Source organism: Dermacentor variabilis, unplaced genomic scaffold (assembly GCF_050947875.1).
Source record: "Dermacentor variabilis isolate Ectoservices unplaced genomic scaffold, ASM5094787v1 scaffold_13, whole genome shotgun sequence".
Classification (NCBI taxonomy): Eukaryota; Metazoa; Arthropoda; class Arachnida; order Ixodida; family Ixodidae; genus Dermacentor; species Dermacentor variabilis.
The window spans coordinates 32,669,798-32,689,928 of record NW_027460291.1 but is presented as its reverse complement, the minus strand read 5'-3'; the positions used below and the strand labels follow the sequence as shown (position 1 = coordinate 32,689,928).

The 20,131-nt window shown below is 44.2% G+C and overlaps 1 protein-coding gene across 2 annotated transcripts in view; it reads left to right on the top strand.

Annotated features, from left to right (window-relative positions):
• Mp (collagen XV/XVIII-type protein multiplexin) overlaps positions 1–14,063 on the top strand; it is a 448,114-nt gene extending 434,051 nt beyond the window's left edge. For both annotated transcript variants that reach the window (XM_075677559.1, XM_075677558.1), the window contains 2 exons: positions 3,134–3,273; positions 4,205–14,063. In XM_075677559.1, coding sequence (XP_075533674.1) covers positions 3,134–3,273; positions 4,205–4,455 — 391 coding nt within the window. In that variant the 3' untranslated portion in view covers positions 4,456–14,063. The remainder of the gene's footprint in view (positions 1–3,133; positions 3,274–4,204) is intronic.
• Positions 14,064–20,131: the final 6,068 nt, after the last annotated feature.

The window sequence follows — 20,131 nt, the reverse complement described above, 5'->3', positions numbered from 1 at the left end:
CTCGCGGGCTCCTATCTAAATACATGTGAAATGAGAAATCGTTTTTCTCGGCAACCACTCCACCAGTTTTGATCAGATATGCTGCATTTAAAAGACAAAGTTAAAATATACTAACTGTTTTTAGGAAATTTTCGATCTAGGACGCCAGTTTTTTTATATATATTGTCGAGAATTGCAAATTTTCAGAAAACGACACTGTAAATGTATCAACTTTGTAACTCAGCAATGAAAAATGATATCCCAATTGTATAAATTGTATTTAATAGTACATCTAAAGTGGACAAAATTTACTTATTATACATGGCTCTCAAATACATCACTAATATATGAGGAGAACGTTTGCAAAACCCTTGTGAACACATTCACGTAAGATATTAGTTGATACACCGGAGTTCTCTGCTTTGAATTCTCAAATGGATGCAGGTTAGCGAACTGCACTATCTGTTTTTTGTGTGGAGCTACGAATTTGGAAACACCTTGCTTTTATTTTTTTTCAAATTTACAAATTTTGAAAAGTACTTTTAAAACTCAAAATTTCGCTTTCTATAACTTTCTCTCTCAAATGCAGCAAACTTCATCAAAATCAGCCCAGTGATTATCTCAGAAAAGTGTTTCTGTACTTTACATGCATTTCAACAAGCGGCATCGGAGTTGGGCCCGAGATAAAGCTTCCTTTTAATTGCACGACGCCTGCAATGCGTATTTGTATCGCACTCATTAGGAAAAAAAAGATTCAGACTGAAGTGTCCAAACTTCTAGTCGATTTTCGCCTATTTGGGTTCTTTTTTATCGGTGGATTTTTTTTTCAACCGCTCTTCTGTTAAGGTAGAAAGATCAGAAGGTTGCTGTACAACATCACTGCTATTCACCGTTATGCCAGGCTACGACTGCAATGGCTGATTACGCCCACTATTTTTATAAATCCTCAATCCTCAGGATTCACCTCAATTTGAAGAGAGAAAGAGTAAAATTGGCCTAGAATAAACAGGTCAACCTAAAGGCAGTAAGGGTAAAAGCAGACAAATTAAGGCTGTTGCTTTAAAACAAAAATGCAGCCTTAGAATATAGAGATGAAGCTGATATAGAGGTAATGAATGAAACTGTAACTAGGTAGCAATTGATGTAGCAATTCAGAGGTAGCAATTGACGTGAGAGGCAAGGCACCAAGGCAACCAGCACGCAAGCTCTCTCAAGTAACAAAGGACCTAATAAAGCAACGACAAAGCATGAAAGTGTCCAACTCAAGAGTCAAGATATAATTCGCGGAACTGTCAAAACTGATCAACAAGGCGAAAATAAGTGATATTCGAAGGTATAACGTGAAAAAGACTGTAGAAGCCGTAAGAATTACATGGACGTAGCCTGAAATCAGTGAGAAAGAAACTTGGCATAGGACAAACCAAGATGTATGCACTGAAAGATAAGCAGGGTAATATCATCAGCAATCTCGAAGGTATAGTATAAAAGCAGCGGAAGAATTCTATACTGACTTGTACAGTACCCAGAGGACTCAGGACAACTCCATTCGAAACAGTAATGAACAGGATACAGAAGATCCTCCTATAACTAGCGATGAGGTGAGAAGGGCCTTACAAGACATGAAACGAGGAAAAGCGGCAGGAGAACATGGAATAACACCCACTTTAATCAAAGATAGAGGCACATAATGCTAGGTAAACTGGCGGCTCTCTATACGAAGTGTCCATCGACTGCAAGGGTCCAAGAAAACTGGAGGAATGCAAACATACTATACCAATCCACAAGAAGGGAGACGTTAAAGAACTGAAAAACTTTAGGCCCATTAGCTTACTCCCAGTGTTATATCATATATTCAGCAAGATAATCTCCAACAGAATAAGGGCAACACTGGATGGACTTTAGTCAACCAAGGGAACAGGCAGGTTTCAGGACGGGATACTCTTCAATGGATCACATCCATGTCATCAATCAGGTAATCGAGAAATCCGCAGAGTACAATCAGCCTCTCTACATGGCTTTCATAGATTATGAAAAGGCATTTGATTCAGTAGAGATACCAGCAGTCATAGAGGCATTACGTAATCGAGGAGTACAGACCGCTTACGTAAATATTTTGGGAAATATCAACAGACATTCTACAGCTACCTTAATTCTACACAAGAAAAGTAGGAAGATACCTATTAAGAAAGGCGTCAGACAAGGAGACACAATCTCTCCAATGCTATTCACTGCGTGCTTGGAAGAAGTATTCAAGCTATTAAACTGGAAAGGCGAAGGAGTAAGGTTCGACGGCGAATATCTCAGCAACGTACGGTTTGCCGATGACATTGTTCTATTCAGCAACCCTGCAGATGAGTTACAACATATGATTGTGGACCTTAACAGAGAGAGTGTAAGAGGGTGGTTGAAGATTATTATGCAAAATACAAATATAATGATGAATAACCGGGCAAGGGAACAAGAGTTCAGGATCGCCAGTCAGCCTCTAGAGTCTATGAAGGAGTACGTTTACCTAGGTCAACTAATCACAGGGAACCCTGATCATGAGAAGAAAATTCATACAAGAATAACAATGGGTTGGATCGCATACGGCAGACATTGTCAGCTCTTGACTGGAAGCTTACCATTATCATTGAAAAGTAAAGTGTACAAGCTGTGCATTTTACCGGTGCTTACATATAGGGCAGAGACTTGGAGACTGACAAAGAAGCTCGAGAGCAAGTTAGGGACAGTACAATGAGAGATTGAACGAAGAATGCTAGGCATAACGTTGGGAGACAGAAAGAGAGTGGTTTGGGTAAGAGAGCAAACGGGTATAGCTGATATTCTAATTGACATCAAGAGAAAAAAATGGAGCTGGGCAGGTCATGTAATGCGCAACTAAGAAAACCGTTGGACCATTAGGGTTACAGAATGGGTACCAAGAGAAGGGAAGTGCAGTAGAGGACGGCAAAAGACTAGGTGGAGTGATGAAATTTGGAAATTCGCGGGTGCTAGTTGGAATCGGTTGGCGCAGGACAGGGGTAATTGGAGATCGCAGGGAGAGGCCTTCGTCCTGCAGTGGACATAATGTAGGATGATGATGATATAAATCCTACCGCGGCTCTGTTTTGTAAAAACTTGCCTAACAGTCTTGCTGCAATCCACTTCGCAGGCACCGCAAGATGGTATGGCATGGCGCTGACGTGCTGGGATCCCGCGACATGGAGAACTATTGCGACGCGTGGCACTCGGGCGCGCCCGCCCGCTATGGCCTCGCCTCCTCTCTTTTGGGATCGCAGGCGCGACTGCTTGGTAAGCCACGAGGCGTCTCCAGCCCCGCTCAACAATGCCTCTGCGAAGGGGACGCGTTCGCATACGCAAACACACCAACGAATGACGAAAATCTGCTCCCCGGCAAAGCCACGGATGCGTAACGAACGCATGCTTCTGGCGCTCTTCTCCAACCGATCTCGAATCAGGCGACACACGCACAGTTCGGAGCCGACCGCATGACTACTTCAACAAGTGTGATTCGATGTGATATGTTGCCGCCACTTTCAAGCAACTAACGAAAATACAAGTATGCTATGGCACGCAATTCTCAAAACTGGAAAATGAGCGCAGCCCTAATGTTCTGTACTTAGACATAATTGGCTATGACTACAGCCACAGCTCTCATGACTCGAGGAAATCGCGTTGAGAATAGCCCGATGCAAGTTTGATTAGGCGTGACTGTTTTTACCGCTGAAGGTGGCACTTCACCACCTGTCACCTCACCGCACTGTTACATTTCCTGCCACCTTACTCTCCTACTACATATCATTTTCGATGCATTTGTCTGCATTCTAACCCCTTCTCCACATGTTCCAGTGCACAGTTTAGGTGATTTACTCACACTCATCGCTTTTCTTTTTCCAACTCACTGCAGTGATCACCAGTGGGTTAAGAAGGAGCCGTGGTTTTGACAAGGGAACTTGTCTTCGTCACTGATACGAAAACACGTCCCTAAAGAAGACGAGTTCCCTTCTCGAAACGTTGGCGCCAGGCTGAGGCGTCGTTTCGCTTTCAACTCTTTCACCATTGCAATTCTCCAACTTCCTGCGTACCCTTTTTTTTTTCTAGTTATAGGAATCACTGCAATATATTATGCCATCCTTGGCCTTGTTACTGACACAATAATGTTTTGTTATGCAGCAGCGATCGATTCTTCTCACCAACTTTCGGCGCGGCCTTACCCTCGCAGGTCAGGAACGCCACTCGTGCGCCAGCAGCTTCGTGGTGCTGTGCGTCGAAGTCACCAGCCAGCAGCACGACCAACTGGAACAGCAGCACGGAAGGCGGCGCAAACGTCACTCGGGTGGCGGCGAAGAAGGCAACCGCTCGCTGTCGCTCACATCCCACCAAGCGGTCGCGGCTGAAAGCGACAGTTCGGAAAAAAAGCAGTCGGCACTGCATTCTACTTGGGAGGAATGGTGGAAGTCTCTGTGGCACTGAGGATGAAACAGCGAGGACCGAAAGATTACGAGCAATGATAAGGTCGCGTTTTCATCCCATGCACAGCAGCATGAACACTCGTCTTTCTGTTCTTCCTTTCTTTCTCAGCTGGCTAGATACATCTCCAGAGGGGTCACAATCATTTAATTGCGCATTGAAATACCGATGACAAGTTAGACAGACGATTACAAAAATGATATATGATATGCAATGATAAATCGTGCAGTTGGATGAGAAAGCACTGCGTACATAAATTTTAAGCAGCTAATTACGCCAGTAGTTTTGTCCCGAGAAGGGCTAAGCATTGCGACGTGAGCAGTCGTTCGCGGTATGGGATTAAAGCTTCATTTTGGAATGTACGTATGCGTATAGAAGGCGGCAAGCACGTTACGGGAAACTGGGGCGATTAAGGGCCGCTGGATATTTACCAAGCTGACAGCTGCGTCAGCAAAACGGATCATTTTAACGTAGCACGGTTTAGTCGATAGTATTCGTGGCCACACTGCGGAACAGTGAGTGCGCCGATGATCTCGCATAAGTTTCAAATATTGGACTGCCACGGATCCACAAGCCTAATGCCGAAGGCCTAAGAATGGACTGCAGCAAATTTGCAAGCATTCACTGGTAAATGGCACGGCTTTGCTGCGTAATTTTTCTCGCCACCAGGCGAACTCTAAATATTAATATCGGTGAGCAGGTGACTATTTGGCTTGATGATCGTCCTCGCCGGTTTACGCATCACTTGTGAAGTGAGAAGCGATCAGTGTGTAGTTGTGAAAACGTGTTCGCCAGTTCATTTTTCTTGCTATGCTGCACGATAAATGCACGAAGCGTTCGCCCCAGTGGCCACACACGTGCTTGCTTATATTTATTTGTTTCGCTCAGGTCAGGCAATGCCAGGCCCACGAAGAACGCGAAGAAAGTAGCTTAAAAAAATACGAATGCTTTCTTTCTGCTGACCATATTTCACACTTTCTTATATCACTGAAAAGAGACAGGTGCTTTCTATGAGCGCTGTATCGAGAGGATGCTCAAGGCAGACGTTGCTACAGCTGCCTGTAGGGAAACCCTGTCCAATGAAACGAGCGATGCGCACAGTGCCAGAGCACGTCATAGCGAAGCTCCTGCGAGTGCGATCCACGGCCTAGTCTCATGTGTGTTGTGCTCGGCTATACGCGTGACACGCTGCGAATGTTCGACGATTGTCGGGAGCTATTGTGTCAAACAAAACTTCGACGAGTTTTTCACTCACTCTGTCATGATTTGTTGTGACACACGCCGGAGGGTGACGTTACTACACGACGTGAATGAGCTCCTCTTGAAATCATTGGAATGATATGAGCTTCCGGTAAAAAAAAAGAAGAAAAAAAAACTGCGGGAGCTATAAATACGGACAACGGAGGAACACAGGACAAGCGCTGCAGGTCCTGTGTTCCCGCCTTCTCCGTGTTTATCTCGCGCTGCTTTTTTTCGCCAATGGATTCGTACCAACTAGCTCGCATTCATACCTTTTTTTTTTAATATAAGATACGAGCGCTCCCATGGAAGTTGCAGAAACGCGCAAACCACGAGAAAGAAAACAGAATTTCGATGCGGCGCTCGGGAAGAAAATGGGCGGTGTATTGCGCATCCTTCGCTACACAGTCGTGGCCCTAAAATGTTCTCTTAGTGTCATTACGGTGTTCAGGCAATTTCCGCGAGTAGCTGGAGGTTCGTTTGTTCTTGTAAATAGACCAGTTTTACTGGCGCTCATTCAGCTGCACGCAGGGTGCGTTCAAGCAATGTGGTCATCGTATTCTGTGACCGAATTCGCGTCTTGATTTTTCTTTTTCCAGAGTTAGTGCGAACCGTATCGCACGGCGCGTTGTGCGACGCTTTCTTTGCGCATCTAGTTTAGCCAACTGCCGGTGTATTTCCTCCTGTGAGCTATTTTGTCTCTGATCTTGTCGAGCTCGCGATGGCATTAGATCTAGGTTGGCCTACTTGTTCAACAGCTTTGAAATTAAGTTAATATAAAAATCTCACCGTGCCAGTTGTACTCGCAGGAAACCCCTGAAGTGAAAGCTTGTCAGTGAGTTGCTTTTTTTTAACACACTGTGCGTCACCCCCGCGTGAAGCTGTCGACCATTGTCGGAACATGCGGAGGAAGGTTCCACGGTTGTCGCATTAATTGAAATTGAGATTACCCGCAGTCCAAGCAATTGGAGCTAATTGTACGATGCAGTATTACGATTTCATAAAACATAGCTGTCTGCACAAGGCAAATGGCCAGGCGTCACATGCATTCACGGTCACAAATAGCATGACATAGCAGGCATCCATTAGGTCACAGTTTGAAATGTCTATAACGTCTGCGTTTTCTTGTTTCTTGCCATTCGGTGTAGTTCGAACGTTTCATTCATGTTGCACCGTTAAGTGCGAACATGGAAACCGGAGCTGACGGTTCACTCGATATTTCATGATTTCCTGACAATGCAGCCGCGCAAGTGCGCAGTTTGTGTGCCTGCGGCTTGCGTGGTCGATGGGTCGTAAAAAAACACGATTCTTTCTCCATAACCTTAATGTAATTTAAGCACACTCATCAGTCGAGACACAAGCACTGTTCGCGTTACGAAAAAGTGATATCTATACACGTACCCTCGTTTCACGTTGCCTTCTTATCTTCCCTGTGTTGCACCACATGTCGCGAGACATTGTATCTCTAGTGCACAAAAACGCGTGTCCTTTCTTGGAACTCAGTGAAGCCTTTTTTGCATTATGGCCAAGACTTTAGGTGATCTTCCTCCTTTGCTGTAGAGGTCTAAACAGCGCAAAAGCTTTCTTGGTCTGCTTCATCTGAAAATAGTCATCTGTCAGATATCTGTAGCAGCTGCTGGGACAGATGACGTGTTCTGTGTTTGTGTGTGTGGTTGCCATGGGATGTCAGTATTTTGTGTCAGAATGCCGGAGGAGCAGACTAACACGTGCCACTTCGACGTATTCTGGTTAAGGTGCTCTTCGTGATATGATAACAACCGTCTCGCAGGACTGAATACGCGTGTGATCTAGTCTTTCATACCTGTGCAAATTTCTAACCACTGTCTTGTAGTTTGCCATCAGCCCTCTGTCGATGTGTTAATTATCAGCCGGAGCAGAAATTACGCGATCACAAGCGATCACAAGCGATCACAAGGTTGCAAGCGAAGGGAAGCTACACTTGAGACCCGCTGAGGCGACATTTTCTTTACTGATGATTCAAGGTTGCAAGTTTCTTTTTCTATTGTTAAAAATTGTTGCTCAACGAGAAGACACTCACTTTTTTTCGTTTCTGTATTAAACTTTCTTTCTAGAAATTATTTCATATAGCTTTCACAACTACATTTGCAACCAATGTTCGTAGCCACAATGTCGCTAAGATGTCGCATTGCGAAGAAAAAGAAACTTTCCGCTAAATCTGGATTTTAACTTTCCCCTCACGCATTGATATACTAAATTACATGAACTGGGAAAAACAAATTCCTCCGCGCTTTTTCAGCCGTAGTACGCATGTACGATTTTACTTCCTACTGAAATTTCAGAGGTCAGTTAAAAGGCATCAATTCGTGCTAATCTTATAACTGAAGTTGGGTACATTTGCCAACATCGAGATATATGAGCATAACGCTTTCGACGCCAAATATTGTTGTTTCAGGATTTCAAGAGGTCCCATAGGAAATAAATGAAGGTAGTAATATAAGTGGCAGCAACCCGAATATGACAATATTAGTATTACCAGTAGCACATATCGCAACAACAAAAAGATAAAGCTGGGTGATATGACGATGCAATTACAAATGAAATTGAGGTTTCCAATGTTTATGAGATAGAGTGTGTGACTACAGCAACTAAGTATTAGTGTTTAGATTATTACATAGCACCAATGTATGCTATTGTCGGAATGTCAAACTTAGCGCAAATTTTGAGGAAAAGAAGAGCGATGACGCTTTAATCATCTCTTTCGTCATCTTGATCTCGGGCTTGCGCTGAACGAGAGCAAGAATTAAGAGTTCCAGTCAGCCGATCTATTGTATCATTCACTATAATTAACTGCTTTAGATACATGTCGTGTCGAAGCGGGAATTTTATTTAGCGAACCCGATTCGTATTCACGATACTTGTCATTCGCCGTCCACCATTCGCCATCGCTTCACGGATGGTCTCGTCGTCACGTCGGCAGCTGTTAACACTAACGCCGGCCAATGAGGCGGCGATCTTACGTAAGAGAATTTCTGTGAATCTAGGCCCTCGTTTGGTTCGTGTTTATCTGGTGAACTTGTTGACATAACGCGGAAAGTTCATTATTGAGGTATGAATATCGGTAACAAGTCAGTTTTGTAGGCATTGCCACAATTGTTGACACAGTAAGAAATTTCAACTTGAAAAAAGTAATACATATCATCTTGAATATGTGTACTTTATTATAAAACGTGCGCACATTGCTTATGCGTACTGCACTTATGAAGAGTTCTTTACACTACTTTGGAGTAAGTATCCACTACGAAGCAGAGAAATTTCGCGTTCTAAAAAATCTGACCGATAAGGTTTTACGCGAGGATTCATGGAGCCGTAAGGAAGGAATGAAATGTTCTCCCAAAGATTTCTCACTGATTCAGTGAAAAGAAGGATAAAACAATATTTCATAATATCAACCTATAGTTGTCGTCAGTGCCGTAACAACTATTCATTTCGGTGGAGCGCTACACTTGAAGAGGAGAAAACATATATTTTAGAACACATGCCATAATTCTGCAGAGTGACTTCACTCAATTCTTGAGTACAGCAGTTGTTGACATGAAAACCACTATATATCGATGGCAGAACTTGACAAGTGTGGGGCTAACGTCTCGGAAAACATCATTTTGTTGCATTTACAAAAAAAAAAAAGCTGTTTTATATACTGAGACAGGCATGGTGAAATGACACACGCTCTGCTGTACTCTCTCAAATTTTAGATGCACAGGGCCTGTATTTATACCGTTAGAGTCAGAACTTACCCAAGTACATGTAGTAAAGTGACCACTGTACATAAATCAAATTTGTAAGCTATAATGTCCAGCAGGAGTACGCTTTTTCTTCATTTTAATATGTGCGTAGGCCCATTTTTTTTTTTTTTTACTATAGACGAGATGGTAAAAAAAAAGAAGTGTGCCGCAATGCTGTTTTCGTTATTTGTACTCGTCTTGTGTACGAGTACAGACAGGCTGCCGGAGGTCCGCAAGAGGCGTAGCTGTTCGAAACGTAAAAAGAATAGTTTCTACGGAGAAACTGTAAGAGAGCGTTTCAGGGGAGTCATGAGACAGAAATCGCAGCTTAGTTCAATCTTTTGCTAAAGTTCTGCTAAATTAGGAATAAGTAGGCTCTTGCTGCAGGTAGTTTAAACAGAATTCTTGATTGAAGCAAATGTTTCCAAAACAATAGCATGTCAGATGTCCTAGTAAGATTGCGAAGGAATAAGGGCACAACAACGTCCAAGAATTGTTTGTTTTGCTTTTCTCGTAATGGCACGGACTAATCAAATTGCACCCATAATGCAAAAGAACAGATGTTTCCGATGGGTCCCAAGGTTATGGAATGACTATGCAGAACACAAACATTCTTGATGATTCCACTCTGGCTTAAACATTTATTTCTGCTCAAATAACGCGAACGCTCTTTTTTATAAGTCGCATTTTTTTTATTTATTGCAATAGCTGACTAAGCTGGTCTAAGGATGCGAAAGTCACCCTATGCACAACTGGCTTTAAAGATCAGAAATAAAACTAATGCTGCGAATTAGCGTAGATACATAATATGCCACCACTATCTTTCGGAGACTACCACGTTTTCTTTCCTTTTTTTGGTATCTACACGTAACGATATTCGGGAAGCTTTTCGCCGTTCTATTGGAAAACAGCACTTGCGCATTTTCCTGTTTAACACGGCACATCGTCGACCAGGCAATGTTGACAAAATCGTTGTCAAATAGCAGGCAACCGAAGCATTGTTCACACAGTTTCTCGACAACGCATACTGCGGTTGGCGTGATTCATGCCGAGTCTTAAAAATAATCAGACCATTGCATGTTTCTAAACCGCCTTGCAGTTGGCGTGTCAAAAAAGAGTCTGGTATTGACACATGTTCTGCGAATTACCAAACGCAGCAGTGATCTTGTTTTAATCGTTGTTGTCTACATGTGTTCACTGACAACGCATAATTAGAATTACTTGGAATGATTCAGTCAAGTGCAATCGTTCTCAAAACTCTCCGTCTAGATCCGCGTCTACACAGTACTTCAGCGATTCCAAGGCTAGAATTAGGATAAGAGAACGAATAATTAATTATTGCATTAGTGACGCTGCAGTCAGTATCCGCCTATTCTGTCGGCAATGAAATTCAAGAATGAGTTTCTAATCGAGTGCGTCGCTTGTTACACAGCAACTGTGCCGCTAAGAGCGAATTAGGTAGGTTTCTGCATATGGCAGAAAAAAGATACCTCTTGGCCAAACATTTTTAATGTCCTAGCGGTTACTTGATCTAACAAGTGAGAATGCGGCGGCATTCGCCGTAATAAGGCTACTACGGCATGTGTCTACCACGAACTTTTCAGCTTACTACAAAGTAAAAAAAGCTTTCATCTCTTTAAAACTTTCCTCTTCACATCATGTAATAGCTGTTCTGCACGATTACTTCTGAAGAGTAAGGCAGAGGCTAGGCTGAGACGCTGTTACCACGGGCGTACAATGTCATCTTAATGTTTTTTAACATTGCGACACTGTCGAGTTGACTGCTGCATGTGCACAGCTGATTAAAATATGCCTCCAACGCGAAGGGAAAGGTAGTGAGATGAAATATAATATTGAGCTTATTTTGGCCGATCGGATATCACCGCCCTATAAAATCTTCAGAAATGTTAGCACCCGCTATACTCTTTTACCCGATATACTTTTACCATATCTTAGGAAAATTAATTGAACATTAACCCAAGCTTTATGCTTCCAGCTAAATAAATACAATTTCAGTGATTGAATACGAGAAGAGACAATGCAGGTAGATTGGCTCACCTCTTCTGATTACCAATATTGTTTTTTATCGCGTTTGCTTCCTGTAATTCGCTTGAGAGCAGCGTACAAAAATGCTGTGAGCAAATAATCATAATCTGTTTGATGAGAGGCTGTGTTGAAACCACAGGAAGGCGCAAGGGATGAAGCCAGCCATATTGTTTCAACTGTCATAGAAATGCGCTTTTTTACGCGAATCGACATCACTACAATTTCACATGTATTCTTCTCGCCCCTTGAAGCTGACATAGTAGAGTTATTCAGCAACTTGCAGACGTGGAACATACACTTTTGGAAAATGGCTGCGTCGTTCGCTACACATTTCTTTAAGCTCTACGATTGAGGTGATAGGAGACAATGTACGCACAGACAAGCATGTTTCGAGAAAGTGACACCACCGTGACAGCAGCATATGAATGCTTACTCTAGTCGATAGCCTATGGTCATGAATGATTGCTGCAACAACTCAGAACCAATGTTTAACAAGCGCCAAAGTTATGGCATCACTACTGGTAACTGGCATTGACAAGAAAACTAACAAATTTGGCTTGAACGTTTGCAGTAAAAATTCAGGACGGAGAGATATTTATGTAATAGCAGTGCTTTAGATTTGATATTTATGTATCTCCAAGAGGGACACAACCTTCTATTTTTTTTCTACCCTCGTGACATTTCCTAGCTTCACTGACAATAACTCCAACACAGCATCTAAAACATGGCTTCCTGAGTTTTACATACGTCAACATGCAGGTGGCAGCAACGAAGTATTAAACGACCACGGCGGCCGCATTTCGATGGGGGCAAAATGCGCGAAAATCCGCCTACTTAGATGTAGGTGCACGTTAAAGAACCCCGGGTGGCCCAAATTTCGGCAGTCCCCCACAACGGCGTGCCTCATAATCAGGTCGTGGTTTTGGCACGTAAAACCCCATAATTTTTTAATGTATCAACTGGCAAGAAAATGTCACTGCGCGTACAAAACCGCCAAAGCGACTGGCAAAAGTCGTGTACGTGCCTAAAGTTCTATTGGCTCTTGCACATAAACGACACAGTTATATCCCAGATTGAAATCAGATTGTTCCCTAATCGACAAACTTGATACAGCTGAAAATATTAGTATCCTGCGCGCATAGCCCGTTGTGGAAGCTGGTAGACGCTCTAATGTTTATACAACCGTTCTCTGCTTTTTGAGAAGTGTTTTACATGACTGAACTGAACAGCATTTTGTACACGAGTGTGCTTCTTGAGCAAAGCTATACAGCAGAAGGCGGGATGGGGCGCGTAAGTCTCTCCACTTTTGCAAGTGTTCCTAAACATTAACCATTACACTGAGTGAACAGTAACCTACGCGAGCATTGTCAACACCTGTTTGTGTATGTGTGTGTGTTTTGTCCACCTTGAGCAGGAGGGGTTAATTGTAGACAGCAGCCTGTTTGTGAGCCATAGTCAACATTTCTCGGCTACGCGCTGTTGCTTTGCTTTCTTATCTCGAATACGTGCCAAATAAGATTAACGCTATTTTTTTCAGTAGCAGGAGATTGCTTTATGGTGTACACAACCGTCTGCGACAATCAGGGAGACACTTGGGACGGGACACTATTGAGCCGATAAATCCTTGTGATCATTTTTTTTTCCTATCGCTCATTTTTACTGACTAGCATGCAATCCGAGCATACCAAACAAACCAAGTGTGGGTAAAATTTAACGTATGGTTGAAGTTGTGACAGGATGCCTACCTAATAATGAATCAAGTGGGGAGCGTTTGAAATAAAAGTTTAATTCCGCTCGTCCGATCTGTATGGTTACGCATTCGGCACACGCTTACTTTAGCTCCCTATTATCAGCTGCCTGGAGCTAGGAAAAATACACAGGCATGATTGAGCGAGAGAGATAACACTCAGCTAAAATAGACTAACATAGATAACAGTTTTTTTTGCTACGCGTGGTAATGTTGTCTTGCAGAGTAGAAATCGTAAAGAAAGCGCCCAAATCCCTACTCTAGCCATCCTTTTACAGTTCCCACTTTCAGAAAATAAACTTTAATATATATCACTCCGCTTGGCATAGCCCTTCAAACTTGGTTGTAGTTTGGTTTCTTTCTTTCTTTTTGACAGCAGGCGCAGCAACCTTTCTTTTTAAAAAACTTGCTTTTGCTTCAACACATCTAAATGTGGTGTCATCTGTGAAAGCGCTGTTTGTATTTACACGTGAGGCTATCACAGATTAGACAAGTGCGCTTTATGGCTATTTGAGTCGCTTTGAATGAAGCATATATGAAATTTGGGAATGAGTAAGATGGAATGTCCTAAACACAGATGCATTAGCGCGACGCACGCTTGGCCGGGAAAGTTCACTTGGTGTGTGCATGTCTATAGTTGCGTCCGTGCCCTGTTTGTTTTCGACGTTTTCGTTTTTTGAGTGGGATAGTAGGTCACCGTAGAAGTGAGTAAACGCCAACACGTAAAGCAATATTGATCCTTTAGTCGTTTAGGAATTCAGTGTCTGTGACTCGTGCTTTACCGTGGAATAAACATCTCTTTTATGTGAAACGTCTCAACGAGCTCATTGTGTCGTTTACTGGAAATGATTGTCACGGCTGTAGTAGGGCAATCCAATAATACAAAGCTGCCACAAAATGATTTCTCCAATTTAGAAGCTGTCTTACACTCGTATATGTTAATGGAGAGTAGTGGAATACATGCAAGTAAGAGGCGAAATTCTCCGAGTGGGAGGATTTTCCAGCAGAAAGCAGTGACAAGGACAGAAGGTACGAAGAAGGACAGAAGGTAGTCCCTTCTGTCCTTGTCAGTGCTTCCTGACAAGGACAGAAGGTACGAAGAAGGACAGAAGGTAGTCCCTTCTGTCCTTGTCAGTGCTTCCTGCTGAAAGTCCTTCTCACTACGTGCAGCCAACGAGCTCACGCAAACACTATTTTCCCCGACTGTTTCTTCTTAGTTCACAAGTTTCCATTTCAGCAGTTTCTTGCACCGAATGCAGGTTTAAATAGTAATTCATGTCTAGTCACACGCGCGGGTGAATGCTGCGTTATATGCTGGCCTCTGTGGCAGCGATATTATTATGGTGATTATGGTGATTTACATACTTCGAGATAAAAAATTAAATTACGATACTGTTCACATTGGCAGTAAATGAAATGCAATGGGGACAGTAAATATACAGTTTGAGTTCTAAGATCTATGAAAGGTTTCCTTGCCATCCCGGAAACGAGTGTACGTATAACGTAATCTCGTGCCTCATCAGTGTACCTTGCATGTAGGACACATTCGCTTATGGACATACAGACTCCGTATGCAATAGTATGCATGTTAGTATGCAATAAGCTGAAGACAATGCCTGCCATACATCTTCAGGAACTGCGCACGGTGTGTAATACCGCATGTTGAACTGATCACTAACAATCGCTGTAGTTTTGTATCGCCACCTGATTTATCCGTCTTCCTTGCCCTGTCTCTCCCTAACCCACTACCCAAGTTGGGGAGTAGCAGACCAAAGACAAGCTCCTGAGGCCGACCTCGCCACCTTTCCTGTCATTAAATTTTTCTCTCTCTCTCTCACGTCACCGCCACCGAGGTACCGCCCTCGTCACAACCAGCCGAACAGCAGTGAGAGGCCCGGCTTACCAGTCCCGACCCTAAAGACCAGCTCATACTGGTGGACATGGCGCGGCGAACGGCCAAGACGAATGGCTTCCTGGACTGAAGACGCCTCCCGCCTAGGGCGAAGACTCTCGCCTGCTCAATACTTTAATAAAGTTCATTACTACTGCCTAATTTCTTGCAAATACGTGTTGATTCGCGTACGGTTTCTCGTAATCAACTGCTTCGGGTACGAAAAGAGTTTGAAGCCAATGTGTAAACGCATGTGATGCGTTGACGTTGAAGTCTTCCGTTAGCACAATTTGTTTGTCAGCTTGCTCTAGAGATCCAAAGTGGTGAGCCATAAAGGTTTCAATGACACTGTGGTGTGGAGGACGCAATGTAGCTAACGCAGAGAAGTTGTTCCAGCAGTCTTGTGCAGTTGTTGAGGCGGTCTGAAGATCTTTCCTTCTTACTGCGCACCCTCCTGCGCAACCAAGAGAATATGCCGAACAGGGGACTGTCACGTTCAACAAGTCTTCTAGATTAAAAATGCAGCGGAAGATGGGTGTAATGTTTTCAAGGTCAATTCACATGGTCGCGAAGGCAAGACTGAAATGCGGTTCCAAAGCAAGGAGCAGCGGCATCAGTGATGGTTGTGCGGTTAAAGCGCGACTACATCTCGTGGGGCAGAACATCAGTTCATGAAAATTATGCACCCAATACATCACAGTGGAAACATCTGAAAAAATACAGGCAACACAATTAGCATAGGCAAATGGGAAGTCACAGGTTGTTTGCTACCATTCACGAATAATTATGAGTACGAAACCGCGCAGTCTTTCTGAAGTTTGCCCGTGGAATAGTTTCTCACTATATTAATAGAGAAACTATATGACTCGTGACGAAGCCTGCTGAGATATGCCGTATTTAACACTATAATGTCGTTAAGAGCCTCTTTTGCATAGCAATAAAAAGTAACGGCAATATGATGATGATGAATTTGTTGTTTTATGGCGCAAGGACCAATTATGACCAAAGAGCGCCAGGATAACGGCAATATAGGTATTGTATTAACCTTACATGACTTGATCTGTAACTGTATTTTTTTAACTGCGTTTTCACTAAATAAAATGAGTTAGCTCTGTCTTCAGTACCAGAGAAAAGCTACACGTGGCACGCGTGCTGTGTTAGTGAAGATGAAAGTGTCGTTTTTGTGAATTATTGTAATCTAGTGTTCATTTTATCTTGACACCGAAATAACAGCTTAGTGTTGGTACTAAGGAAGCATGCATGTGGTACTTAGTTCAAAACCTAGGTGAAACCATTGCACTGAATTTATGTAATACTTTCAAGACTCACCGGGTGAAATGCCTGCCGTTATAGAATGAGTGCTATAAATACAGATGGGTCAGTAAACGAATTCGTGTTGGATTGTGGCGCAATGTTCTGGCGAATATTTTCACCAACTTAGGCTACTTTTGTACTGTTGTGTGCTATACAGTGAGGATAGTAAGACAGCTATACGAAGTAAGGATAGTAGTTTTATTGGCCGTATAAACTTGTAAGCATTCGCTTACTGACTAAATTAACAAGCATGGTGTCACGTGTGAACAGGTAAACATGAACACATCGCGCTCGCTGACCGCGGAAACTCGCTGTCAGAACGCCGGAGTAAGCAATCGCGGCAGCAACAGAGAGCGAATTGTCCTTGGTGTTGTCTCGCATCAACGCGAGCTAAACGTTGAAAGCACAGCGCATACGAAGCTACTGGCATTCGGGGCATGCACTTTGTCGACGTCGCAGGTCCCATTGAAGGTGAGGCCGCGCGGGCGATTACTTATTTCACAGCGCAGATCGCTTTCAAGATACGGCGGCCGAGCGGCCGCGCTGTAAATAGCTGCCGCGGGAGTCGAGCGCCCCCCTCTTCCTCGCCTCCTCCTCCCTTGCCTCGCCCGCGACAGAAAACGGCGCCAATCCTCCCCGCTTTCCTATCAATCTGGCCATAGCTTTTACCCTCGCCCAAGTAAAGGATTATCTAAGACGGAGGAGCGACTCCGTCTCTATACGAACACTCTGCTGTGCCCGGCAGCACTCGAACGTTTTGATCCTTTCTTCACGGGGCAGTTGTCCGCAATGTAAGAAGTCTTCGGACATCGACCACATGGTGTGGCCCTGCCCATCTAACCCAGCTATTGCCCCTTACCCCAACCCCACCCGAGAGGACTGGGAGGCAACCCTGCCCGGCTGCTATGCCCTGCAGGCCCAAAGGGCCATGGTCGAGCGCGCCCGGGCAGCGGCCGACACTACTAGGGATCCCACCAAGTATTTTAAGAGCCGGGCCCTTATGGACCAGCCCCCCACTCTACGTGCAAGGGGGTTATTAGAAGAGTGAACCTCAATGGCAGTCAGAGTGTGATCACGAAAAAGATTGTGCATGAATACAACCCAACGGCGTTGGCTGCACAACGTATCAAAGCTACGGGATCGGTTATTGTGCTTTTCGACGGATTCAGGGTGCCCAACTTCATCAAATATGGGTCAACCCTCGTGAGGTGCTATCTGTACAGGAAGCAATTTGACGTATGTTACGCATGTGGAAGAATCGGACACAGATCAGACGTTTGTCCAACACCTGATGTTCTGCAGTGCAGGGGATGTGGTATGCAAGACCCAGGTGAGGCTCATATCTGCTCTCCCAAATGCAAGTTCTGCGGTGAAGATCACCCCACAGGTGACAGGGCTTGCAAGCAGCGGTACCAAATACCATATGTAGTAAGAATAAGAAGAAGACAACGCTCCAAAGTGGAGACCGAGATGGAATCGGCCCAACCGACAAAGGCAACCCCTCCAGGCGCCGGAAGGCGCTCACGCTCCAGAAGCACATCAAGATCAAGACAGCGCTCAACATCGAGGGGACGAAACCGTTCCAGGTCTCGGGAGGCGCAGGTGCGCTTCAAGGAGCAGGAGCTGAAGACAAACAAGAAAAAGGAGCCAGGAGCGACCTGGGCCGAGAAAGTCAAAGGTACTGTGAAAGTCACAGATGCGCTAGCCTCGCAGGAACAAAGTAATGATGCCAGAGTAGAACAGCTGATCAGAGAGGTTATATCACTAAAGAAAGCAAATAAAGAACTTAAGCAGCAGATTCAGGAAATGAAAAAAGGGTTGAGGACAGAAAGCGGCAGTGTGGCAATAGCTAAGCCGGTGTGTAGAAGTAACAGCCAGGAAGAAGACACACCGGCGCCCAAAAAGAGAGCTGTAGTTCCGGAGGCAGAATCGATGTACTCGGTTCTGGCAGAGATTAGGAATGCGATTAGGGACCTAAAGGACACGGTAGACAGCGTTAACCTTAAGGTGGATAAAACATGGAAGTGGAAGTTAATAGCCGAGAAAAGGTTGAAAAGGCTAGAGGCCCAAGGAGAGGATGAAGAATATCTGCCCTTGGAAGCAGAAAGCGCTAGAATACCCCCAGGAGCGGTAGGTGGTACAGTCAAGCGAACAGTGACAGGGGGTAGCAAGTCAGGGGGCAGCGACAATAATAATGGATAATAGAAATAGACTTAGTGTGTGGCAGTGGAACTGCAGAGGATTTCAGCAAAAAAGAGCGTCACTAGCACAGATAATCAAAACGGTTGAAAATAGGCCGAAATTAATAATGTTGCAGGAAACTCTAGCGGAGGAGATCGGGCTGTCCGGCTTCAACTCGGTCTGCAAAGGCAAAGAACCAGGCAGCGATAGCATTGGCTTTAAGGAATAATAAGTGGACGAAGATTTACAGTGACTCTAAGATGGCTATTAGACACTTTACCAATGGCTTTGTAACCAAAAGGGCTGCCCAGCTGATCGGTGAGTTGGACAGCCAAGAGATCGAAATCCGCTGGTTTCCTGCGCACATGGGGTCTGTCGATCCATCTCGGAATAATTTAAACGAGATGGCTAACGCAGCTGCACGAGGACTTACTATCCGTGCACTACGCGACCAGGACCTTAATAATATACAGGAGGAGAACAGGGACCAATTACTAACATATAATGAAATCACGAGGCATTATTACATCAACAGAAGGGAATTCCCAGTGCCACACGCTAAGCTCAATAGAGCTCAAGCGGTGACTCTGAGATTGTTGCAAACAGGAACTTATCCAAGTCCAAACTTTATTAACAAGATATATCCTGAAAGAGAGATACCAATCAATTGCGAGAAGTGTAATGGCATCATTACTCTGGATCACATGCTTTGGCAGTGTCCTGTGACTTTCACAGACTGTGACAAGGAGAGAGACTGGTGGCAGCGAGTCCTACACAGTGGAGGTCTTTTCGATCAAGTACAGGCCGTCCAGAAGGCCCATGATACGGCGGTAAGGTTAAACCTTACTGTCCCGACGTGGGAGCCGCCTGCGTCAACCTGAGGGTTGATCTTCAGGACATTAAATAAAGTTCATCATACCATACCATACCACCACTATCCCCGCTTTCCTACCTTCCGCGCGCGATATTGAGCCGCGATCGTCGGCTGACCCTCGCAAGCTTTAACTCGCATATACAGCGCGCGGCACGCGGCGACGATCTCATCGTGTTGACTTTATACGGAACATCGCGGCGATGGCAGAAATTCACTTGGAGTGGCCATATAATTGCTATCGCAATAATAACCTTTCGCTGAGAGATTAAGACAGCTGGTTAAGCACACACTGTGCTCTCTAACAGATGCATTCTTCCACATATGTCTTCTATATAAGACAGGATACGGGGTAGGATCACTAGCACCTCAGATGGTAGGTGAGAACGTCCGTGAATTCTATAAACGAAAGAATAATTGTCAGTGTATTAAATCAAAATAAGAGGTAGAAGTCAGAGGTAGAAATTTATGGATTGACTTGTTTTAAATTTGAGGAGGTAGAATTGCTGAAATTTTTTATCTCAGAGGCCTAAGATGTGCCAAAACAATACCCTAGCAAGCTGCATTGTCCGGACGACACCTATGTTCGGCAATGCTGCAGATCTCTTACAATAAGTGATGAATCT